This window comes from Triturus cristatus, chromosome 3_2 (assembly GCF_964204655.1).
Source record: "Triturus cristatus chromosome 3_2, aTriCri1.1, whole genome shotgun sequence".
Classification (NCBI taxonomy): domain Eukaryota; kingdom Metazoa; phylum Chordata; class Amphibia; order Caudata; family Salamandridae; genus Triturus; species Triturus cristatus.
Genome location: NC_140584.1, coordinates 1140366607 through 1140393344, shown reverse-complemented (window position 1 = coordinate 1140393344; position 26738 = coordinate 1140366607). Strand labels below are relative to the sequence as shown.

At 50.3% G+C, this 26738-nt stretch overlaps 1 protein-coding gene across 2 annotated transcripts in view; it reads right to left on the bottom strand.

Moving 5' to 3' along the window:
* The window catches only part of XRCC5 (X-ray repair cross complementing 5), a 519003-nt gene that overhangs the window by 5504 nt on the left and 486761 nt on the right, over positions 1-26738 (bottom strand). The window contains exon 20 of one of the 2 annotated variants that reach the window (XM_085649958.1): positions 3521-3595. In XM_085649958.1, the coding sequence (XP_085506084.1) occupies positions 3521-3595 (75 nt within the window). Of the gene's footprint in view, positions 1-3505; positions 3596-26738 lie in introns of those variants that run through there. The other variant, XM_085649959.1, reaches the window with a different exon arrangement.

Here is a 26738-nt window from a genome sequence, read left to right as displayed (position 1 = left end):
GTCTACAGGAATCCTGGTTGTGTCCGAACGATCTTCCCCATGCTGGACACACTACAACCCGATAGTTATTTACACCACTGGAGAACCCTCATGGGCCAATGTGCAAATTTAACTAGTATGATGCAGAAAGCTAGAAGGCGAAGAACCATCAGGGCTGGTACTTGAGCATCCGCCACACACATTAGAATCAAATCCCAACGTTCCCCTTGCTCCAAGGAAGATGGAAGAATCTTCAAGATCTTGTGTTAAGTTCTGCCCCTATGATGAGGCGGTGCTGAGAGCGCTCTAGGTGAGACATGGGCAGGTTGATGGAAAGCCCAAGTTTAGACCCTGCTGCGACAACATTATTGCCCGCAGGCCGGACACATCTCATAAGATTGAGATGGAGTGCCCACTAGAAAAGGCTTAATTTCGTACTGTCCTGAGGAACAGAGTAGAAGTATTGGAACTGCCCCTGCGGAGTGTGGCGGACATGTCAAATACGAATATTTTAATAGAAATACTGCAACCCACATTGGTGGTAGGAGAGACTCTGCTGTCATTTATTGAGGCATTGCTTGACCCCCATCAAAGAAGCTTCGGACAGGACCACCTCCGCTCTGGCTGGCAACCATCTCCTTGCCAGGTGATACATGCCATCCCCAAGGGATCCTGATTTCCTCTTGGCTCTACCAGCTCTAGAAATTCTGGTGGTGGAAGAGTTTTTTGCATGAAGCAAATTTTATGGTCTTTCCCTTTGGCCCCACAGGACTGACTCCAAAATGTTGGAGGCGGTTGGTAAGAAAGTGTACTCTGCAAAGAATGTGTCCCTCAAGTCCATTAATGCTACCGGTCTGCTTGCAAGGTATACCCATGCTTTGTGGGACATGTTGAATTTTTGCTGGTCCTTACTTTGCTGGGCAACCTGACAGACCATTTCGCCAAGTGGTGAGGGATAGGCAGGACACCTCAAGACAAATCATCAGAGCTGACATGGACACAGGTGATTATTTGGCCAGGGCAATGGACGTCTCCCTTGCCCCAAAATGAGACACGCATGGCTTAGAACTACAGGTTTCTCTGGAGATGTACAGGAGAGTCTCATGGGGCTTGTCTGTTTGAATGCTAGGTTGACTCTGCCTTGGAGAGGTTTAAGGTGGGAAGAGCTAAGACCTGATCTTTTGGACTCAGCCCAAGACTTGAGAAACTTTCATACATTCTGTGGCTTCTCCACTAGGGTTGCCTTTCGCCAGTGTCAGTTGGCCCAGTAGCCAAACTATTTTCTGCAGTAGTAGGGGGGCAGAGACAAAGGAAAGGGCCATTAATCCAGCAGCTCTCCGCATCCTTCCTCACACCACCAGGAAAGCCGCTTTAGCTTCCCCTTTAAGGAGCTCATGCGGCCATTTGGATGGAAGGTGTTTTCCTTTCTGCTTATCTGGAAGGCCCAAACTTTATACTAGTGGGTCTTGCTGATAATAGAGAGGGGGCATGGTTAACTTTCCAGCTGGATCTTCCCCACATCCCTCCTCCATAGCCATTTCGGTTTGGTGGTTCAATTATGGATACGGTGGCAGCCATGCTGCAGATCTGTGCAATGGTAGGGGGCCCTAGACCAGCTACTTGAGCAGGGCTGCTATTCCTGGAACTTGCTGGTTCCCAAGAAACACAGCAGTTTGCACTGGATCCTGGACCTCGGGCTTTTGAACTTTTACTTGTGCAAGTTGAAGATGCGGTCTCTAGCTCAGGGTCTTCTGGCTCTAGAAGTATAAGACTGGATAATGTCCCCTGATTCGCAGGATACATATTTCCACATATAAATCCCGCAGGCACACATGCGGTACCTGTTGTTCGTGGTGAACTTCAAACACCACCAGCATGCACTCCTCCTGTTTGGGTTAACATCAGCACCCTGAGTACTCATCAATGTGACCACGATGGTTTCTGACTATCTGAAAAGATTGGGTATCTCTGTATTCCTCCTTCCTGTACCTTGCAATTCCATTGGCTCCTCAAGGTGAGCTCACAGCAGCCGGGAAGGGCCATCTAAAAGCAACAGTGCCCATGCTTCTTCTAAAACAACAACAGTAACATCCATTCTCAATGTCCGAGGAATAAGATCTTAAATTAGACACCTCTGAGACACACAACCAGAGGAGTGAAAAATGCAGGTGGGTGGCATTGTCGTATTTCCTACCTCCCTACAATGAGTGGGCTACATTTTGAATTGTCTGTAGCTATGGACCACCTGTTTCAGACGATCAAGATAACTGGTAGTGACATTATCTAGTTAGTCTCAAATCCTGGATGCCACACCAATATAACACTCATCCGTTATTAAATATGGAAGAATTCTTCCAATTTACCAAACGAGGGGGAGGGGGGGCACTACACTATTATGGGGACCCAGAAAGAGTATTCCAGTTAACTTGAGATTCAGAATTTTTCACACAGCCAGCTGGATACCATTCAGTCCCAGACCACTACAACACAATGGTAGTAATTTGCCCCTTGGTCTCTGCATCGCCCTACAAAGGAGGCGAATCTGAGCATCACAGGTGTACGTGTATAAATGGCAGCCGTGAGATCGAACAGGCGTAGTAAGTGGCTCAATAGACACACTGACCACTCCTGGAGATAGTGGAGACAACTGGGCACCAGAGTTTTCAATGGTATTGTACAGAATGCAGAGGTAGAAGGCGGGACACAACTGCTGAAGAGTGGTGAACAGAAGACTGAAATCAGGAAAGAACAGATTCTCCCATTTGGATTTGCTGTAGGTGGGCAGTGGGCAGATTCAAAAGCCACTGATAAGTATAACTAGAGAAACGTTACTGTCATTGGCCGTCCACAGGTGACCAAAACTGAGATCACATAGTTAGAGTGCCAAACTCCAACACGAAAATCAGCCAACAAGTTCAAACATACCGAGAAATCCCCAGGGATACCAGTCCAGTTTGTAAAACTTTGCCAGAAGCTAACAAAACTGGAAAAGGTTGGGTAGGAGTTTGAGCTGCAAGGGAGGCTGCAATGCAATTGTCTTTTTCAGAGTAAAGGGAACAATTATAGAGGCTAACGAAAGACTTGTGCATTTACACCAAACAAGAGGAGATTGACCAGCAATGCTGCTGACCAACCATGCCAGGATGGGCTCCTCAAGACAATCCCCGTTCAGTGAAGTTAGCAGTTTGACACCGGAAATAGGACATGACTTAGGTGATAACTCGTGAGGTTTAAATACTAGGAACACCTTGTTCACAGACTGAAAATCTGAGGAAGCTGACAATTTTTAGCAACCACCCCCAAAGAAATAACTGAGGAATGCCTCTAAGGAGTGTATGAAGCAATAAATAAACTCTTGACATTTTGATAAAGTTGACCTTTTGAATTGGTTCAGGTTGAGCAGTTTGCCAAAACTGACAGTGAGTCTTTCGACTACTTTCATGGATGTGGAAATAGCAAGCTTGTGTGTTTGGGCTATGCTCATAATTCCCCACTGCAGAATGTGCAGTCCTCCTCTCCTTTTACCCTAAACCACACTCACCAAATCATCCACATCGCCGCCTTCTTCCCCTGCGTTCAAAGAGATGTCTTCCATTTTTTCTTTTGGAGCCAAAAACTACAAACAAAAGAAAATTGTTACAATGTGCGATTTAAAAAACCAAACCAGAATAGGTCTAAAAAGTCTGAAATCCTACGTGGAGCCCTGCATAAGCATCTGGCCCTTCAAGCTGAACACTCATACTGTCGATAACTGCAGGCAACCCTATGTGTGATGGTGTGACACTGCATCCACACATACTTCTGACCTGAATTATTAGACTGGAGGTGCAGTAGTGTGCATCTGAAATGTGTTACTTCAGATTCAACAGTCTACTTTTTGATTACTTTGGGCGCATAAACTACAATGTTAACTAACAATCTATAATAAATGGTCGAAAGCATACTATGGATACACTCAAATCAGCTGTAGTTTAATTTAAAAGTGTGCGTCTCAAAGTTAGATTAGGCAGCTGTGTTTCTTTTCGATGCATTTTGTACTTGTCATTATGGAACAGAGTCTATTTTCTTTTCATTCATTTTCACAGTTCTGGAAATGTTTTGTTTTTCCATTGTCAGTGCCAGTTTCAGTCAACAGAGATAATTAATTGATCTCACTGCTAGCTTCTCCAACTAGACCAGTTACCTAAACTTGCTCCAACAAGATATGTTCTATCGAAAAATAATTTCATCCCAGAATGAAATGATAGATTAATCGTGCAGTACATGACAAACGGAACAATCACAAAAAACAAGACTTACCTGCAATGTTTCATCCCTTAATTCTGCTGGCGGGGCAAGTCTAGAACAAATAAAAGGAGTTCCAAAAGTGTGCCAAAAGGCCAGCTAAACAGCAGACTGCAACTAGGATGGAGAAATGTACACAAGCGCAGAAATACAAATGGAGTAGAGCTCTTGCAAGTTAGTGAGCAAATGTAAACTTTTGCAAGAGGATATCTACACAGTTCGACAGCACTTTACCTTGATAAGGTACTAATCTGCACTGCCTTCCCGTTCTTTGATCCAGGAAACCCCATAAAGAGCTGATCTACATGATGATTTTTGTACACTGAATGTAGAAGCTAGGCAACCTTTTCTGGTTGAGCAATCAAGCTTCTCCTCATGTAAGGGATGAAATAGGGGAAAAACATTAGCAGAGTACTGATTAGCCAAAATCAAAAGAAGTCACAACGTTTGCTAAAAAGGCCACCCAAGTCCCTGGCACCACTTTGTCTGGGGGAAAAAAGGTGGCATAGGGCAGCAGTCGCTTAGAAAGCACCTGCAGTTCACTCACACAGCACGCTGATGTGATAGCAATGAGGAAAACAGTCTTAAGCAACACGTCTGACCTCCTGGTCAGAGACCTGCTCTCTCCCCCAGCACTTCCGCCGGCCCATTCACCTGTTGTTGGTAGGTGTCCGAGGACCTCCTCCACCCGCAGGCCCAATCCTGTGCCTCATCTCTGGTGGTCCAGTGGGAGAGCCTTGCTCTTCTGCTGGTCCGCTGCAGTCTGTCTTGTGTATGTGCCAGTTTTTCTGTTTATCGGTTATTGTGCCGTTTTTCTGTCTTTTCTGTTTATTGTGTCCTTTATGTTATTGTGTCCTGCTCTTATTGGGTCTCTTCTGTTATTGTGCCCGTTTTCTGTTTGTTTTGCTGCGCTGATTCCCTGCCGGGTCCCTTCCCGCCGCTGCTGCCCCCGCGGCCCCTCCCCCCTGCCGGTTCTTGCTCCCGCCTCCCAGCTGCGGTTCCCTGCGCCCTTCCCTATTTAATGGCGGCTGCTGCGAGGGAGCGCAAGCAATACCTATGACCTCCTGGTCAGAGACCTGCTCCCTCCCCCAGCAGCTCTGCTGTTGTGCTGCTGACGGCGTTCACCTGTTGCTGGTAAGTGTTCAAGGCCATCCTCCACCTGCAGGCTCCTGCATGCTCCTCATCCCTGGTGGTCCTGTGGGAAAGCTTTGCTGTTCTGCTGCTGTTTTTCTTGTGTTTGTGCCCGTTTTTCTGTTTATTTGTTATGGTGCAGTTTTTCTGTCTTTTCTGTTTGTGTCCTTTCTGTTATTGTGTCTCTTCTGTTATTGTGCACGTTTTCTGTTTGTTTTGCTGCGCTGATTCCCTGCCCGGCCCTTCCCACCGCTAATGGCCCCGCGGTCCCACCCCCATGCCAGGTCCCGCCTCCCGTCTGAGCGTCCCTCCCCCTTCCCTATTTAATGGTGGCAATATGTGGCCGCACAACTGGCGCGCCTAAGGCGCTCTAAATGTAAGCCCGTCTGCGCCCGTCGCCAGGAACCCTGGTTCTCCGACCACCCACCACTACGGCTCAGCTGCCCTCCTCTCATTCAACCCCAGAAGGAACAACAACTGTCAGCTGTCCACGCCGACCACCACCCACGGCCAGTTCTCCTGCCGCCAAACTTTGACAACCCTCCGGACCACCACGACGGCCGCCCTCACGCCGGACACCAACACCACTGAAGCCCTGAAGTGCATCCTCAACGTGTGCTCCCTGCACAGACAGGCCGTAGAGATCTGGGACCTCCTCGACACCCTCTCGCCAGACGTCGCCTTCTTCATGGAAACCTGGACCAACGCCTTCTCCGCCCCAACATCGCCACCGCCATTCCCGACGGCTACAAGATCCAGAGGAAGGACTGCCCCAACCGTCCATGGGAAGGACTCGCCATCGCACACAAGAGCTCCCTCCATCTCCACCACAAGCAACTCCTCTGCCACCACCGAATACCTTCACTTCCAGATCCACACCACCCCCAGAACCACTACATACTACATACTCATCGGAGACATGAACTTCCACCTCGACAACCTCAGCAACTCCACCGCCCTCCTGGACAACAGCGCCAACATCGGACTGAAACAGCTCGTCACCACCCCTACCCACAAGGCAGGACACACCCTCGACCCCATCTTCGCAGGTGGGAACAACATTCCCTTCAGCTACACCATGCAGCCCCTCTGGATGGATCACCACTGCGTACACTTATCCAACACCGCCCTCAAATGCACTCCTCACCCTCCACAGAGGAACTGGGGGCAAGGTCACAGAGTAGCACCTCAACTCCACCTTAAGCCGTGCCCCGCCCCTGCCTTGGCCAATGCCAACTCTGCAGCCAAGGAACTACACCGCTGGATCACCGACTGCACAAACAAGCTTGCACCCCTCCGCGCCAACAGGCACTGCCCACTGAGGGCCACCTGGTTCACCACCGACCTCTAAGAAGCCAGATGCTCCTGCAGACGTCTCGAAAAACAAGGGAGAAACAGCAAAACCATGGAAGACCTGACCACCTACAAGAACGCCATGACAGAATACCACCAACGCATAAGATCCACAAAGAAGACCTTCATTGGGAACTAAATCCTCACCAACTCCAGCAACTCAAAGGAACTCTTCATCATCCAGCAACTCACCAAACCCCCCAGCGAAGCCACGGACGTCACTCCCTCCCAAGGCAACCGCAACAAGTTCAGTACCTACATCCACCTGAAAATCAAGGCCATCTACGACAACTTCAGCAAGCAGACTGCAGAAACCACCCTTCCCTCCAGCGACGACAGCCGGCCAACCATCACCACCTGGACCCCGGTCACCACCGAAGATACCACCACGACCATGAAGAGCACTTGCTCAGGAGCCCCCAAACCCCTGCCCTCTGCTCATCTTCAACAGAGCTGCCGCCGACATAGCACCCCAGCTACGACGCACCATCAACGCCACCTTCGAATCCAGCACTTTCCCCGATGACTGGAAACGATCAGAAGTCAAGCCCCTCCTAAAGAAACTCTCCGCAGACCCGACAGACCTGAAGAACTACCAACCCATCTCTCTCCTTTCCTTCGCAGCCAAAGTCACTGAAAAGATCTTCAACGCCCAGCTGACAAACTTCATTGAAGAGAACGCCATTCTCGAGCCCTCCCAATCTGGATTTCGCAGCACCGAGACCACCCTCCTAGCCACCACATCCGCACACTCTTCCACCAAGGCCACACCGCAGCCCTCATACTACTCGACCTCTCCGCAGCCTTTGACACAGTCTCCCACCGCAACCTCGCAGCCAGACTCCACGACGCCGGAATACATGGAACCGCCCTAGACTGGCTCCGCTCCTTCCTCGCCGGCAGATCTCAAAGGATCAGACTTCTACCTTTACTCTCCGAACCCACAAAGATCAACTGCGGAGTACAGCAAGGATAATCACTCAGTCCCATGCTCTTCAACGTCTACATGGCCCCTCTCGCCGCCATCATCAGACAACATGGATTCAGCATTGTATCCTACGTCGACACCCAGCTCATCCTCTCCCTCACGAAGGACCCAAAAACCACCAGACTCAACTTCCAAGAAGGCATGAAAGACGTTGCAGCTTGGTTGAGCAGCAACTGTCTGAAACTCAACTCGGAGAATAGAGAAGTCCTAGTCCTCGGACCCTCCCACTCTGCATGGGACAACTTATGGTGGCCCTATGCTCTCGGCACCCCTCCCACCCCCCCAGACCACGCCCGGAACCTCGGCATTATACTCAACTCCTCCCTCACCATGACCCAACAGATCAACGCTGTCACCTCCACCTGGTTCAACAACCTCCACATGACCTTCAGTGGATCCACCCGAAGCCAGAAAAAACGTCACCCTGGCACTCATAAATAGCAGACTGGACTACGGGAAATGCCCTCTATGCTGGAATCAACAAATCCCTGCTACACAAACTCCAGACAATCCAGAACATCGTAACCAGACTGGTCCTCGGCATCCCACGACATGAGCACATCACCCAACACCTGCGAGACCACTGGCTCCCCGTCGAGAAGAGAGTAACCTTCAAGCTACTCACCCACGCCTATACATCCCTCCACAACATCGGACCCAAATACCTCAACAAAAGAGTCTCGTTCCACGTACACAAAAGGAACCTCCGCTCCACTGACCTCGCCCTGGCAGAAATCTCGCACATCTGCAGAACCAGAGCAGGTGGAAGAGCATTCCCCTACTTCGCGGCCAAAGCCTGGAAAAAGCTCCCAGTAAAGATCAGACGCTCCCCTACTCTGCACACCTTCAGGAAGAGCCTCAAGACCTGGCTCTTCAGCTGAACCGGAGCTGCAACCCCTCCCCAGAGCCTTGAGACCCTCACGGGTGAGTAGCGCACTTTTAAACCTCCTGACTAAATGATCACCTAGACTAACAACAAGCTACTGTGCAGTGGCTCAATTCATATCTCACTGCGGCAAGAATAGTGATTTTGGGGGAAACATGTGAGCCAAATGTTTTATGAAACGCACCACAGCCAGCCATTCGAATAGTGAAGGTTGGAGAAGCACACAAAAAAGCCCAAAGGGCCAATTTTTACTCTGCCCACTGCGAGGCCTTGCTGGGCTAATAAAAGAAAAAATAACAAAACGTCTAAAGGTTTAGCGTGCAAAGGGTCAGTGGGTCAGGCATCACACTAAGTGACCATTTCTCACAGCACTCAGCATATATGGACTTTGTGGAAGGTCATCTTGCTGCAAGGATAACATCAACCACCTCCACTGGCAAGTCGAAAGCATTTAAATGTTGCAGGTCAATCTCCTGTATGGAGGTGTTGTTTGTGGGGGTTCGGGTGCAGAACCCTGCCCTGCACTTAGAAAGGTGGTCCCAGGCAAACATCCAGATTCAGAAGCTTTGGTACCGTAATCTCCTGGCCCTGTCTGGGGCTATCAAGATGACTTGGCCACAATCCGTTCTAGTTTTGCACAGAACTCAAAGAAGTCATAATGAGTATAGGAGACCAGTGTCCTTTGGAGTCAGAATTCATCCCCTAAAGCTTTCCTGGATAAAGAACAAGTTACTTACCTTCGGTAACGATGTATCTGTAAGAAACATTAGTTAGTTAGATTCCTCACCTTAGAATATCCCCAGGCGTCAGACTGGATCCGGAAGATTTTTCGTCAGCAATACCCCTTGCGCGTCGCTAGGCGTCGTCTGCGGCTCCGCGTCCGTCGTCGGCGTCGTGCGCCGGAATGACGTCGGAGTACTTAGACGCCGCCCTCGCGCGCTGACGTCAGTTCTTGTACATAGCTTTCTGCGCCAGGAACGCAGAGCCATGCAAAGACCGACACTGGTGCCAAAAATAAAATCTAGGGGCCTGAAAAGGACAACCTTAACCCTAGATGTCAGTTCGCAGAACGGGGAGGATGGGTGGGTCGGTGAGGAATCTAACTAACTAATGTTTCTTACAGATACATCGTTACCGAAGGTAAGTAACTTGTTCATCTGAAAGAAACACGTTAGTTAGATTCCTCACCTTAGAATAGATACCCAAGCAATACCATCCCCGGTGGTGGGTCTGCGAACCAAGATCACACCAGAAAGTCCTGGAGGACAGAACGGCCAAAGAAGCCATCCCTCCGGACTTGGCTGTCAAGGCAATAATGCCTGGCAAACGTGTGTAACGAAGCCCACGTCGCCGCCTGACAGATGTCCTGCAAAGGGACTCCCCGTCCCAAAGCAGTAGTAGCCGCTGTGGCCCGAGTAGAATGGGCGCGCAGCCCAACAGGAGGGTCCTTTTTTGCCAAAGAATAGCAAATTTTGATACACAAAACAACCCACCGAGAGATGGTCCGTTTGTGCACAGCTTTCCCCTTCTTAGCGCCCACGTACCCAACAAAAAGCTGGTCGTCCACCCGGAACTGTTTGGTGCGGTCCAGATAAAAGGAGAGCGCACGTTTTGGGTCCAGACGGTGGAGCCTCTCTTCCTCTTTGGAAGGATGCGGAGGCGGAAAGAAGGGGGGCAAGGTGACAGACTGCCCAAGATGAAATGGAGTCACCACTTTCGGAAGAAAGGAGGGACGAGGCCGAAGGACAACCTTGTCCGGATGAACAGACAGAAAAGGAGGCTTTGAAGATAAAGCCTGGAGCTCACTCACCCGTCTAGCCGAGGTGATGGCTACCAGAAAAGCAGTCTTAAGAGTCAGAAGACGAAGAGGACAATTGTGAAGAGGCTCGAAGGGAGCGCACATCAGGAATGTCAAGACCAGATTCAAGTCCCACTGAGGCATTACAAAAGGGACAGGAGGGAACGTGTGAGTAATGCCTTTCAAAAAGCGTGTAACTACAGGGGACTTGAAAAGAGAAGGCTGATCAGGAAGCCGCAAGAAGGCGGAGATGGCAGCAAGATAACCTTTCAGGGTGCCCAGGGCAGAGCCCTGCCGGGCCAGAGAAAGAAGAAAGAGAAGAACCTCAGAAAGAGGGGCGGAAAGGGGATCCACAGCCTTTGCTGTGCACCATGCCACAAATTTGTTCCACCGGCAGGCGTATACCGTCTTTGTGGAGGGACGCCTGGCTGCCAGAATGATATCACAGACTTCAGGAGGCAAGTCAAATGGCATCAACTGCCGCCGCTCAATCTCCACGCATGGAGGTGGAGGCTGGACAGGTTTGGGTGGAGGACCGTCCCCTGCTGCTGCGACAGAAGATCCTCCCGAAGGGGCAGACGTATCGGGGGATCGGTCAACATACTGAGTAGCTCGGGATACCAGTATCTTCGTGCCCAATCCGGAGCCACCAAGATGACTTGGGCCCGGTCGTGCCTGATCTTCTTCAGCACTCTGGGCAGAAGTGGTATAGGCGGAAAGGCGTACAACAGACCGCAACTCCACTCGTGACGAAAAGCGTCGCCGAGCGAGTGCCGCCTTGGAAATTCCAACGCGCAGAACTGCTGACATTGCGCGTTCTCTTCGGTGGCGAATAGATCTAACCAAGGCTCTCCCCACTGCAGAAAGAGATCTTGCGCCACTTCGGAGTTCAGACGCCATTCGTGATCCATCATGCACCGGCGGCTGAGTTCGTCCGCTCTGGCGTTCAGAGAGCCCGCCAGATGTTGAACCACTAGGGTCACGCCCTGGTGTTCCAGCCACGTCCAGAGGCGCAGAGCCTCCTGACAAAGGGTCCACGACCCCACCCCGCCCTGTTTGTTGCAATACCACATGGCGGTGGTGTTGTCCGTGAACACCTGCACGACACTGCCCCTGACAGAGGGAAGGAAGGCTTTCAGTGCAAGTCGGATCGCTCTCAACTCCAACAGGTTGATGTGGAGACGAGACTCCGCCGGAGACCAGAGGCCTCTGATCTCCGCCTCTCCCATATGGCCAGCCCAGGAGGGACGCATCCGTCACTACGACATGCTCCGGTTGGGGAAGGGCTCCTGCCCATGACCCAATCGCGGTCCGTGAGCCACCACTGCAACTGTTGTGCAGTGCCCTCCGAGATCAAGACATGGTCGGACAGGTTGCCGTGATGCTGGGCCCACTGAAACTTCAGGTCCCACTGCAGAGCCCGCATGCGCCGCCTGGCGTGATGCACTAGTAGGATGCAGGAGGCCATCAGCCCCAGAAGCCGCAACACTAGCCTGACCGAAACCCAGGATAGAGGCCGAAAGATGGGAATCAGGGCCTGTATATCCCGGACCCGCTGTTCCGGTGGATAGACCCGGAACTGTGCCGAATCGAGAACTGCTCCGATGAAGAGGAGCTGTTGAGACGGACTCAGGTGTGACTTCGGCACGTTGATGGAAAATCCCAGCAAATGCAGGAGATCCGCCGTAGTCTGGAGGTGGGAGACGACTGCCTGGGGCGAGCCCGCCTTCAACAACCAGTCGTCGAGATAGGGGAAGACTGGAACCCCTGATCTGCGCAGATGAGCTGCGACCACCGCCATCACTTTCGTGAACACCCGAGGGGCACTGGTGAGGCCGAAGGGGAGCACGGTAAACTGAAAATGCTCGTGGCCCACCGTGAACCGCAGGTAACGCCGGTAGGCCGGCAGGACGGGGATATGGAAATATGCGTCCTGCAAGTCCAACGCTACCATCCAGTCTCCGGGGTCTAGGGCAGCTAGAACCTGAGCCAAGGTTAACATCTTGAACCTTTCCTTTCGGAGGAAGGCATTGACGTTCCGGAGGTCCAAGATGGGGCGTAGGCCCCCTTTGCCCTTCTTGGGAACCAGAAAGTAGTGGGAATAGCAACCACGACCTACTTCTGGACTCGGAACGCGCTCGACGGCCCCCTTGGCCAAGAGGGCCGAAACTTCCTCGCGGAGAAGATTCAAATGATCCCCCGAGATACGGTGGTGCTGCGGTGGCATGGCTGGAGGGGTCGTCTCGAAGGGGAGGGAGTAGCCCCTTCGGACGATTTGCAGCACCCACCTGTCCGATGTAATGGACCGCCAGTGGAGCAGGTGATGGCGAACTCTGCCGCCCACTGGCGTGGAATGGGCCTGAAAGCTCGGACTAGGAAGGCTTTGAGGCGGATGCTGCCGGGGTGGATGTGGGCTGACCACGTCGTCCTCCAGATCCGCCACGGCGGAAACCACGTCCGCGACCGCGCGCAGGTTGGTTCTGCGGCTGGTGGCTGGGCGGACGTGAGGAGGCGCCCCTTCCTTGGCCACGAAAGGGGCAAAAAGCGGAGGTGTGCGCCCGCGGAGCCGAGAGGCCCAAGGACTTGGCCGTAGCCCGGGAGTCCTTAAAGCGGTTCAGCGCACTGTCCGCCTTCTCACCAAACAGGCGAGTGCCATCAAAGGGCATGTCCATGAGGGTGGTCTGGACATCCCCGGAAAATGACGTGGACCGCATCCAGGCGTGGCGGCGGAGCGCCACCGTGGTGGAAATCGCCCGACCCAGCGAGTCCGTGGTGTCAAGCCCACATCGTATGGCGTGCCGCGCTGCATCCCTCCCATCGGCCAAAGCCTGGGTAAGACGTGTCCGGACCTCCTCCGGACACAGGGGCAGCACGTCCTCCACCGTATCCCACAGAGAATGGGAATAACGGTCCAAGAGACAGGCGGTGTTTAAAGACCGCAGGCACAAACTAAGGGACGAGAACAGTTTCTTGCCAAACTGCTCGAGCCTCTTGGAATCCCGGTCCGGCGGAGCGGTCGGGAAGGAGGATTGGGAGGTAGAGGCCTGGATAACCAGACTCTCGGGGGTGGGGTGTTGGGACAGGAAACTGGGGTCGCCCGGAGCAGGGCGGTGGCGCCTGGCAACGTTCCTATCCACAGGAGGAACTGTGGAGGGCTTGGACCAGGTGCCCTGCAGAACGTCAGTGAGGGCCTCATTGAACGGCAGCAGAGGCTCAGTGGAGCTTGCTGTGGTTTGAAGCACCTCAGTGAGGATGTTGGGCTCGAGCTGCCTGCCGTGGTTGTGAGGACTAAGGGCTGCGGCCGCCTTGCGCAGCACCACAGAAAATGCTGCACCCTCCTCCGAAGCCACAGTCGGAGGAGAAGTGAATCCAGTGTCTGGCGATGTATCAAGACCACTGGCCTCCCCCAGTTCATCTGCCCAGTCCTGTGAAAGCTGCGACTGAACAGCCATAGGGTCCTCAAACCCCTCCCAGTCGCCCCCGTCGTCCGATTCCTGATAAACAGGAGGAATGATCGGAGCCGGACTGTAGAGATGATAGGTCTCAAGCGGCGCCGGACGCGGCGCCGGACGCGGCGTCTGTCGACGCCGGTGCGGCGCCGGGTCCGGAATAGGGCTAAACTGGGGTTGGACGCCGTCCGGAGTCGGCACCAAAGGTGGCGGCGTCGGCGGCACCGGAGGAGTAGGCGTCTGCGCCGGCGTCGGTGGTTCATGCGCCGGCGCCGGTGGAGGAGTGGTTAGGTCAACCGGCGTCGACGGGGGCCCAGGCATGGGCCCCGCGGGGACCTGCGGCGTCGAGACCGGAGTCGTCGACGGCGCCGGGGCCGAAGCCGCCGGCAGGCAAGGTCGCCCAGTCGAGTCCGCGGGGCCCGAAGGCGCGCCAGCGGGCGTCGACGGCGGGGCCAGGCTCCTCATGGCCGAGAGGAAGGCACTGACCTCCGCCGGCGTCGCGTTAGTCCCAGGGACCGGAGGGTATGGGGACGGGCGCGGCGCCTGCGGCTCCGCCGGAGCCGCGGGGGTGGAACCACTTGGACCCTCGGCCGAGTCGCGCGACCGGCGAGGGGAGTCCGAAGAGCGATGTCGCCGCTTGGACTTCTTAGAGCGTTTGGACTTACCCGACGACTTGGAGCCCGACGATCGATGGTGGCGTCGGCTAGGGCTCCGCAAGCGATCCTTGGACCTCCTCCTGGACCGGGATCGCGCACGACGCGGAGCCGAGTGGCGAAGCTCGAGAAGCTTGCGGGACCGCTCCCGCCGAGCCTTCGAAGTCAGGGCCTGGCAATCGGAGCACGACTCCGCGTCGTGGTCGGGGCCTAAACAGTAGAGGCACCGGCGGTGGTGGTCGGTCACCGACATCAGTCGATGGCAATCCTCGCAAGCCTTGAACCCAGGCATCCTACCTGCACCAGATGTCGACAGACAAGGATCAAAAGTGATCAAAAAAGATTTAGTCAAAAAAGACTAAAAGGGGTAGCTCTCCCGGATCTGCGCTTACTGGCGCGGAAAAAAGAAGAACTGACGTCAGCGCGCGAGGGCGGCGTCTAAGTACTCCGACGACGTCATTCCGGCGCACGACGCCGACGACGGACGCGGAGCCGCAGACGACGCCTAGCGACGCGCAAGGGGTATTGCGGACGAAAAATCTTCCGGATCCAGTCTGACGCCTGGGGATATTCTAAGGTGAGGAATCTAACTAACGTGTTTCTTTCAGATATGCCAGTACGCAGTAGAGATGCTTATTCTCGCTAACAAGGGCATATCCCACTGGTCAAAGATGCCCCTTTCCTCTTCAGGGTGGAGGTGCCAGTCATGATCCGCCAATCACATCTGCTCAGTTTGTCTGCTCTGGCATTCAGAGACACTGCCAGATGGCTGGCTATCAGAAAGATGTTCTACTGGTTTAATTGAACCACTTCCATAGGCACAGGCTCCTATGATCCTGGCGGGAAACAACCTTTACATCACGGACATTACACCGCAATACCTTCACAACGCGGTCGATGTTACCATGCTATGCCATTACTACGCAAGTCATTACATCGACTTGCAATAGATGGCGCTCTTACATAAGGAATAGTATAGTTTACTATTCCAACACCTTCCCTACTGTTGCATGGGCTGGACTTGGAATAGTAAATTATACATTCCTAATGTTACGGCGCCAACTACTGCAAGACGATGTAATGACTTGCGTAGTAATGGCTTTGTATGGTAACAACGCGGTCGTTGTAACAACTGCGTTGTGAAGGCACGCGATGTAATGACTCGCGTAGTAAAGAGTCATATTCATCCTGGCATAAGACCCAGAACCCCACTCTGTCCTGTTTTCTATAGTACCACATGACAGATTTCCGGTCTGTGAGGACCAGCACTCGCCTCCCTGTGATGGATGGAAGGAAGGCTTTCAAGGCAAGACGGATTCCCCAAAGCTCTTTAAGGTCGACATGGAGCTGACTCCCTGTTGTAGACTAAAAGACTCTGGTCCTTTCCTTCCCAAGATGACCCACCTGCTCCCCTCCCAGAACCCCAAGCAGTGATGTATCTGTCACAACCATCAAGTCTCCCGGTGAGAGCATGAGGCCTAACGGCTAGAGCAGTCAACCTCCAAGCTGGGGAACCAGTTTCGAATTTTCGCGGGGACACTCATCATCCTGTGATTCTTGGCAAATCCCTTAACCTCCCCGTGCCTAGAAATGAATGTGTCTGTCTGTAACGCACCTGGTACTCATGTAAAGCATGCTGATAACTTCGGGTTGAGTTCATGCTATATATAACTCCCCACCCCCCAAAAAAAGTCTGGTTTGGAAAGGTAAAGGGCCTTGCTGCACGCCAGGTTGGCATTTGTTGGGGCCACAAAAGATTCTGGGCCGTCTCCTGATACATCTGGATGGATGTAGACGCAGCCCTGATGCTGGTCCTACTGAATTCTGAGGTTCCACTGCAGAGCCTCCATATGCTATCTGGTGTTTGGGACAAAGAGGGTGCACAAGGCAATGATTGCAAGAATCCTCTGTGCTGTCCTTACCACGATCCACGATTGAGCCCAAAACATTAAGATTATACCCTGAAAGTCCCAGACTCGCTGCAGTGTTGGGAAGTCCTCGAAATCTACCATGTACCAGTGAAGGGAATTCTATGCGTGGAAACTTCATCTCATTGATAGAAAACCCCAAAGATGCCAGGATTTCGGTAATCAGCTGGAGGTGGTCTATGACTGACTTAGGCAAGCCTGCTTTCCGCATCCAGTTGCCTTTCAACCCCACCAAGAACCACAGACAAACTCTGTGGGACTCTAGGACAGGTATGTGAAAATATGAGTCCTACAGGTCCAGAGACAGTCTCCTTGGTCCAGAGCGTACAGAATCCGAGTCACAGAGCATTTTGAATCTCTCTTTCCTTAAAAGGGCATTCTTTGGCTGTAGGTCTTGTATAGTTCTGAGGCCTCCATCTTTCTTCGGCACAAGGAGGTAACATAAGTCGCTCCTCTCTCTGAGTCTGGCACCTGGTTGATGGCACAATTCAATAGGATAAGCATGACTTCTTGCAGCAAGTGATCCTTCAAAGTTGCTCCTATGTGGGAGGAAGAAGCGATGATTGAATAAGCTGCAAGACCTACCTGTCTAATGTGATTGATCTCCAGCTGGGGAGAAAATAATGCATTCTGTTATCTACCAGCTGGACCCAAGCCTGGAAAGGCAAACTAAAGTGGCTTCGAACCTGCTGCGGCTGGGAAGGAGTTGGAAGATTGCTATCTCTGCTGGCGCAAGATAATGGCACCTCCTCTGCCTAGAAAGAATGGGGTCGGTTGCTACAGCATAGATGTCTGTAAACCAGCCCTCTGGAATAGCCTCTGGATTCTCAGTTCTGTTGGTGAAACTGCTTGGCAATAGACAATAGTCCCGAAGCAGCTATCTGTAAACTGTTCTAGTGCTGAATCAGCCTTCTTACCAAACAATCTGGACTGACCACTTGTTATCCATCAAGGTTTCTTGGACATCTCCTGAACAGCCGGTTGATCTCATTCTGGCGTGCCTTCCATGCACGACACTGGTGCCAACAGCTCCTCCTATGCACCACCTGGGACCCATGCTTGCATGCTGAACATATATGATCGCATCCTGACCATCTTCTATTGTTTGGGCCATCATGGTGTCGGGATGTGCTCCCTATTCCTCTGCAACAGACCCCGGACTCACCCTTATCGCCCCTACCTTATGCCCCACAGCGCCCGGAGGCCGGGACCAGATCGCCTCAATCACCGACGGAAGCCTTTTTGGAGTGCTGGCCCTTTCAGAACACAGCCTCCTTGTCGTGGGAAGGACATGCCCCCGATGACACCGACGCTCAGGATTGGACGAGTCGGATGGAAAGAGGAGCGGACACGGGACTGGAAGAGGAACCGGAGGAGCGAGGAGAGCGGGACCACGGAGGCGGAGACGAGAAGAAGGACGAGGGGAAGAGAGCGGCGACCGGTGCGGACGGAGGACGACCAGCGGACGAGCCAGGAGGCTGGAACCACGCAGCGCCCGGCCAGGGACCCAGAGGTTCCTGGCTTCAGCAGGTACGAGAACATCTCCTGGGCTCAGGGCGGCGGGTGTAGTAAAATTACCGGGACGCCTCCTGAAGCGAGCAGACGGTTCATCTGCTGCTGATATCCGGCTGTGTTCATAACGGTGGTGGCTTAGCTCCTTAAACGTGCACACCTTCCTGACTACGGTGACCCCACACACCCCTACCCTACAACCTTTGAACTGTGCCTGAGACTAAGGCGGATTTCTTTTCTTTTTATGTATAACCGCCTGATTCCCTTCCGGTGAAGCAACCTGGAGACCCCTCGGACCCTAGAAGACGGAGACGAGACGCGGAGACAACTCCTGTTCTATTACCCCAGCGCTCCTCACTTTCAGGACACTAAACAAACTTACCTTGTGTTGAGGAATAAACCGGTCAAACGACAATCCTACAGTCTCTCGTCTCTACTTAACCTACACGGCCCACCCAACCCCCCGACACATGGCATGAGGTCGTCCGGGATGGCTGGCAAATTCTTACTGTCTAAATCCAGAAAATTGCGGGTGTACCTTTCCAAAAGGCATACTGCACTGATAGATCTGGGGGCCACCCCATCCTAGAAAAACAGTTTCTGTACGAAAGCATCAATCCATTTTAACTCTATCCATAGGAATGACAGAAATAATTTACGTTGATCTAACTAGTTGAAGCCTCAACTACCAGGTGATAAAGGGGTAGGGTGTCTAGTCAGGAAATCCTGATTGCTAGGGGTCGGTTTATGACCCCTAGCTACAAATTTGTTAACAGGGAATATGTCTCATTACAACAAATGTGTTTTTCACGCATCCCATTAAAACGCGCTTGTTACAACGACCGCGTTGTTTCACTGCGAACAATTACATCACAAGTCGTTACAACGACTTGCTGTAGGGGGTGTGCTGGACTTAGGCATAATATTATTTACTATTCCTACTCCAGTTTGTGCAACCGCAGGGAAGGTGTTGGATTGTAAATCCACCAGTGCGCCCCCTACAGCAAGTCGTTGAAACGACTTGCGATGTAAGGGTTCGCGTTGTAACAACGCGGTTGTTGTAACGACCACATTGTAATGGAATGCGTTGTAGCGCATTCGATGTAAAGGCTGTTTACCATTAACAGGAGGGCCAGAACATGGCCTAGCCCATGTAGCCAACAAATTCTCTGTAAGAGCTTCATTGACTGGCAAGAGTGGTTCAGCTACAGTTAACCTAGGTTGGAGATTTTCAGTTAGTAAATTTGCCTTTGTCTCTATCGAAGCAATTGGAAGTCTAAGGCTTCTGCTGCTCTTTGTTCCACTTCTGCAAAAGAGGCACTTTCTCCCATTGGAGCCCAAGTGGAGAGTCTAACTCCTAGCCCACAGGCATGCTGTAGTTGCAGATATAAGACACTGTCAGTGAAATGAGGTGGGAGCTAATCAGCCACTGTCTCATCATCAGTATGACAAGGAGCATTGCGTATGTTCTGAACCCCATCAGAACTGGAACCAAAGGAGCTTCATGCTTCTGGTAATACTGGTATTAAGGCAGAGGCCAAAGATTAGAGTCTGGTCGAATAAAAACTGGCTGTCCTTTTGTAATCTTGTAACTCGAATAGACTCAGAGTGCACAGACATCGGTTAGGGGTTTGAAACTGGCATTGGTACCTGATCTGGAACCGGTGCCAGCATGGAACAAATGGAAGTGGACTTAGGCACCAGTATCTAGGTCTGAACCAGTATGGATATGGGCCTACGTGCTTGTGGCACTTATATGTGGATCCCCCCCCTTTCAAGGTGGTACATAGTGCCATTTGCTGTTCTCAGGAGCATTGCTGGAAAAAATCTCAAGATCCAGTCTGGCACTTGGGAGATTTTTAAGGTGAATAATCTGTGGTTAGAAGTATACATTATAAATACATATTTCAGAGGATGCGTGGCATCGGTACGTGCTAGCTTGATGCAATACTGATTACAAGCCAAACAATCCCGCAATGAATTCATGATTGATACTAAAAGTTCCTGGAAGCTGCCTCTCAAGGGTGAGGACAGACTGCAGTAAAAACATTATTGTATGCAGATGACTTGGTTGTACTTGATTGTAGGGACAGGCTTACAGCGGTAGTTGGATTTATTGACCTCCATATTGTTATACTAATAAATTACAAATGATTACACAGAAAATATAAGTTATGATGTTTGGACTCTCCTATGAAAGTTTCTGATGGTCAAGAAGAGGAAATTTCAGACAATATGTAAGGATAAATATGTGGGTGTTATTCTAACTCCTTGGGCTCTGAGAGACGATGGCAGCTAGTGCTTCGGTAGCGCAAGATGAGTTGATGAAATTCAATTTTCTGTTGGGAGGCTGAACTCTAGAATTGTTTCTATATTGTATACTGTTCTTTAATCATCATTTAAGTTTGGTAGGTTAGAAGGAACATTACATAAGCCGGCCTTTTTACCACCTCAAAGCACTGTAGTCCACACTCTCAGGGTGGAGCTAGGACTGTAATTGATGATGCTACTGCGGTGTTGTGCTGTGGCAACAAATGATGGACAGAATGCTGAATAAATCAAACATTCACTCCCAGTTAAAAAATCTGTGTTAAATCCATCGTTCTTTTGCTCACAATGCCACCCCAGTTTGGACTCAGCCATAGGCAAATCAGACTTGACCCTGCGCCCCATGGGAACAGTCCAGCACGAACTGCCAGGCCAGATCCTCCCCGGACCGGAAACAAGCATCCTAGGACCGTTTTTTTGTGGTATCATACCTTATCAGCCAGGCTACTTTGAATCAAGTGGCACAGCGAGCAAGGGACCCATGTCTGGACATACCCATCCCACTTAGGATGAGAAATGCAGCTAGAAATAATGGACGGAATGCTGAATAAATCATTCACTTCCAGTCAAGAGATCTGGGTTAAAGCCATCATTCTTTTGCTTACTACGCCACCCCAGTTTGGACCCAGCCATATGTGGGTTTTATGCACCCTGCATGTCTTGGTCAAAGTTGTGTGAGAGAACAGTAGGGAGGCGTATGAATCGGAGCATAGAGTGGCCTGAGTATTTGGTAAAAATATTATTCTAATAATGAAGGGATGAGAGATTTGTGTGGGACCTGAAATTACCCTCATGGAGTTTGGTGAAGATCAACTAAAAACACAAGCACAAAATGAGTCCGCTGTCATAGAATAGGAGGATGCAAAAACAAAAAAAGAAGAAGAAATCACTAGAGCACTGGTGCAATAGGAAGGTGGTGATATATTTGTGGGCTACTCATGACCCAGGCTGCAGGTGGAGATTACGGTTGTAGAGACCTGAGCTGTATTCACGTTGTGAGATACATAAGACGATTCTTGATGCAAACGGTTTATGTTTTGATTGAGATCGGAGATGCTCGACAAAGTTGCTGATCTGTTTCCTATTTGTTCCAAGTATCTTGAATATAGGAAAAAGGTTACTGGCCACTGTTACTTGTGAAACCAATAAGAGGACTAAAAGCAACAGTCTCCTTTTTATTTTAAATGGAATCTCCAAAAGTGGCTAGTGCTATTGTGAACACTTTTCCTAGAGAACATCATAAAGGCAAAAGAATAAAGAGGTTTTGAATTAATTTAAATGCTGTATGTGTATTTTTATATGTTTATCAAGTCTGTAATAATCTAAATAAATCACTATTTTATTGCAACAACAATACCACACCAAAATGTTAAATATTTACAGAGGCTATTTTGGTGCTCTATCTAAAGAAATGTCATTTAAAAAACACACCCCATAAACAACACAAGACCCTGCATTAAATTGTAGGTCCAGTATATTTTAAAACAAAGTTGAAAAATAGGCACAAAATCTTACAAATCATAAAACCTATGGACAGAATGAAAAGAGAATTGTAAGCAAGGCGCTTCGGAGCATGGGTGACCATTTGCACCATTTCTAATCACTACTTATTTCCATATATAATCTGTGTTTGCACAAACAGTTTTTCCTTCAGTGTGAAGAGTTCTATTTTTGCACCATGACAAATAGAAGAAACCAGACCATGAAACCAGGTGGAATATGAGTATCCAGAGTCCTGAAAATAAACTCCAATGATCCAGTGGCTCAAGACAGCACTCAAAGAACCAACATTTGTGAAAAATATGGGAAGGTGTAAGGTGGCCCCATGGAGCATCAAGGGAAGAATCACAAAGGGACTGATCTACTGCCCAAGTAATAATCTGTCTCGTTAACTATTTCGCTATCTCTACATCTATCTATCTAATCAGTCAGTCAAAAGACCACTGGATCCAGCAGATCACTGTGGAGGTGGCTAAAAACCTGGGGGTGTGGTTTGACTCCACCCTCACCTTCAAACCCCACGCACTCAAGGTGGTGGGTATATGCTTTGGAATAATTAAAACCTTGAAAAAATTCTTTGATTTGATCCCGCTGGCTGCAAGGAAAGCAGTGGCTTTAATACTCTCACGCCTAGACTACTGTAATAGCCTCCTGGCAGGGGTCAACAAATCAACCCCGAGGAAACTACAGGTAGTGCAACATGCAGCAGATAGATTGGAACTTCCCTGTAGGCCATCAGCCTCAGCCGCTCTGAAAACCCTTCATTGGCTCCCTTTACACAAAATAATTTTATTCAAACTTCTCCTCACGACCTTCAGAGCAACTCGCCGATTAGGGCCAGTATATCTCTCCACAAGATTTACACCATACACGACAGTGAGGACACTCAGATCCACTTCTGCAAACCTTCTCAAATTGCCAGGCTTCAAACTCAAAACCAGGGGAGGGAAGTCGGCTACTGTGTTAGGGGCAAGGGCCTGGAACTTCATACCAGACAAATTAAGATCAATGGAATCTGAGGAGCAGTTTAGAAAGGGCCTAAAGACATGGATCTATGGAACATCTGATGAATCTTGCTTTGCACACATCTAGATCATAACTCTTCACTGCTGAAGCCCGTTTTCTTATAGCTCCAGGAGGCTCCTCTGGGAGCGACAGTTTGCGCTTTATAAATGCCACATTTCATTTCATCACAGATAATCTCGAGTGAAAATTCTTGGTCTTGTGAGCGTCAAAATGAGGTTTTGGAATCTCCAAAAACACGAAAAAGGAATATGCTACTTACCAGTATGCATCTGTTCTTGGCATGTAGAGCTGCAGATCTATACACTGTGCATAGATCGCCATCCGGTGTTGGGCCCGGATGTTTGCAGTTTGTTTTTTCTCTTGGAAAGTCTTTGGAAGTCACGAGGTCGGTGACTCCTCCTTTGGTTCGTATTGCGCATGGGCTTCGGCTCCATCCTCAGATTGTTTTTCGCCAGCAGAGAAAGATGGAGCGTAGTAGTAACAGTAAAGAAACCCATGTGTGTTGTATCTAAATAAGATAGACTGGAACGGATACAGGTAGTCGGGTGGGCGTGTATAGATCTGCAGCTCTACATGCCAAGAACAGATGCATACTGGTAAGTAGCATATTCCGTTCGAGGCATATGAGCTGCAGATTATACACTGTGCATAGATTATATAGCAGTACCCAACCCTAGCGGCGACCACCGGTATCCGTTGCAGTTATTTGGAACAGTGTTTTTAGTACAGCCTGGCCCACACTAGCTTGTTGCTTGGTTTGCACATCTACACAGTAATGTTTTGTGAAAGTGTGCGGTGTTGACCATGTCGCTGCTTTGCAGATGTCATCTAGTGGTATGTTTCCTAGAAAAGCCATAGAAGCCCCTATCTTCCTTGTAGAGTGGGCTTTAGGGGGAACAGATAGCGTTCGTTTTGCTATGTGGTAGCAAATCTGTATGCATTTTACAATCCACCTAGCTATCCATGATTTAGAAATAGGGTTGCCTTTATGTGGTGGAGAGAAAGAGACAAATAGCTGTCCAGTGTGTGTAAAGCCCTTTCTGCAACGGTTTGAGGTTGTGAGAAAAAGACTGGTAATTCTACCGACTGGTTTAGATGGAATGGAGAAATGACTTTGGGTAGAAATTTTGGGTTGGTGCGGAGTACAACCTTGTTCTGATGCATTTGGAGAAAAGGTTCCTGTATAGTGAGTGCTTGTATTTCACTAACCCTTCTAAGGGAAGTGATGGCCACTAGAAAACCTGTTTTCCATGTGAGAAATTGCAGCTCACATTTATGTAATGGTTCGAAAGGGGGTCCCATTAACCTTGTGAGAACTATATTCAAGTTCCAGACAGGTGAGGGTGGTACTCTGTGTGGAGTTACTCTTTTGAGGCCTTCCATAAAGGCCTTGATGGCAGGCACCCTGAAAAGTGATAGGTGCTGCCTGTTCTGTAAGTAAGCAGCAATTGCTGCGAGGTGTAACCGAATGGATGTATATGCTAGGTTACACCTTTCTAGAGGGAGCAAGTAACATATGATGTGCTGTATGGACGCATTTAGAGGATGGATTGTGTTGTTGTGGCAGTAAACAACAAATCTTTTCCACTTTGCTGCATAGCATGCCCTAGTAGTAGGGCGTCTAGCTTCCCTGATAATATTCATGCAATCAGGGGGAAGGTTAAGGTATCCGAATTCTAGGACCTCAGGAGCCAGATCGCAAGGTTGAGCTGAGCTGGGTCTGGGTGCCTGATCTCTCCATGGTTCTGGGTTATGAGGCATGGTGAGAGGTGTAGCTTTTGGTGTGGTACTACCGAGAGTTCCAGCAGTGTGGTGTACCACGGTAGTCTGGCCCATGTTGGAGCTACTAGGATCAGTGTTAGGGAATGTTGTTTCGCACCACTAATGGAATTAGTGGGAGAGGTGGAAAAGCGTATGCAAATTTGTTTGATCAGTTCATCCATATCGCATTGCCTTTGGACAATGGGTGTGGATATCTGGCGGCGAAGCTTGGGCATTTTTTGTTTTCGTGGGTGGCGAATAGGTCTATGTGTGGATGCCCCCACTTCTGAAAGAACGGGTGAAGAACCTGTGGGTGAATTTCCCATTCGTGAATCTGTTGCGTTTGTCTGCTGAGCAGATTTGCCACGGTGTTTTGGACTCCTGGGACATGTTGGGCCAAGTGAAAGATTTTCTGTGGAATTGCCCATCTCCATATGCTCTGTGCTAATTGAGAGAGCTGTAGAGAGTGTGTGCCCCCCTGTTTTTTAATGCAGTACATGGCAGTCATGTTGTCTGTGCGAATGAGGACTGCCTTGCCTGAAATCTGCGTCTGGAAGGATTTTAGGGCTAGGAAGATTGCCAGTAACTCCAAATGGTTGATGTGGAGTAACTTCTGTTGTGGCGTCCATGTGCCCTGTACTGTGAGATGTAACAGATGAGCTCCCCAGCCGGAGAGCGATGCGTCTGTTGTCAGGATTATTTGTGGAACCGGGTCCAGGAACGGTCGAACTCTGGAAAGGTTTGTGGTGTTCCACCACTGCAGAGAGCGATGGGTGCGACCGTCTACCAACACCAGATCTGTCAGTTGCCCCTGGGCCTGGTTCCACTGGCGCGCTAAACACTCTTGGAGTGGACGCATCTGGAGTCTTGCATGGGGCACTATGAAAATGCAAGAGGCCATCATCCCTATTAGTTGCATAAACACTCTTGCTGGGAGAGAGTGTTGAAATATGAATTTCTGACGCAGAGCCTGTATGTTTGCAATCCTGGCAGGATTGGGATAGGCTATGGCTTTTGAGGTGTCTATGGTAGAACCGAGGTATTGTTTTGTGTGTGATGGTACCAGGTGGGACTTTTGGTGGTTCACTGTGAAGCCTAGCTGGTGAAGCAGTTGGATTGTAGCGGCGGTGTGTTGCACACATTGTTCGTAGGACGTGGCTTTTATTAGCCAGTCGTCCAAGTATGGGAAGACGTGAATGTGCTGTTTTCTGAGGTGTGCAGCCACTACTGCTAGGCACTTAGTGAATACCCTTGGTGCTGTTGTTACCCCGAACGGGAGCACCTTGAACTGGTAGTGTTACCCGTCCACCACAAATCTGAGGTACTTTCTGTGAGCCTGGTGTACTGGGATGTGAAAGTATGCGTCTTTCAAGTCCAGAGTGGTGAGTAAGTCGTTCTGGGAGAGGAGTGGAAGAACCTGTTGAAGGGTTACCATGTGAAAATGGTCTGAATGTATGTAAGTATTTAGAGGTCTGAGATCTAGGATAGGTCGTAGAGTCTTGTCTCTCTTTGGAATCAGAAAGTACAGGGAGTAGATCCCTAAATTTTGTTGATTGATGGGGACCTGCTCTATGGCTTGTTTTTGCAGGAGGGAGATTACCTCCTGTTTTAGTAATGTAGCATGTCCTTGAGACATAGGGCGTTGCCTGGGTGGAATGTTTGGGGGGGGGGGGGGTAGATGTTAATTCTAGGCAATACCCTGAATGAATAATTTGGGTCACCCATCTGTCTGAGGTTATTGTCTCCCAGACGTGAAGGAAATGTTGTATTCTGCCCCCGACCGGAGTGGAATGGTCTGGAGGGAGCAGGGGAAAGTCATTGGGTAGGTGGTGTGGCAGAGCGGGCGATATTTGTCTTGCCTCTGCCTTTATTATTATTACCTCTGTATCCGCCTCTTTGATAACCCTTTGTGAATGTAGATTGAGGAGGGGACTTGTAGGACATGGATGCACTATCCGAGGAGTAGCCCCTGCCCGTGCCCCGAAAGGAAGAGCGGCGAAAAGAGCGCCTAGGAGTGTGTGACTGTAGGGCTCCCATGGATTTCGCCGTGTCAGTATCTTTTTTCATCTTTGAGGGCTTCATCAACTTTTGGGCCAAATAGATGATCTTGGTCGAATGGGTGGTTCAATATAGAGGCTTGTACCTCCGGTTTAAAACCTGAA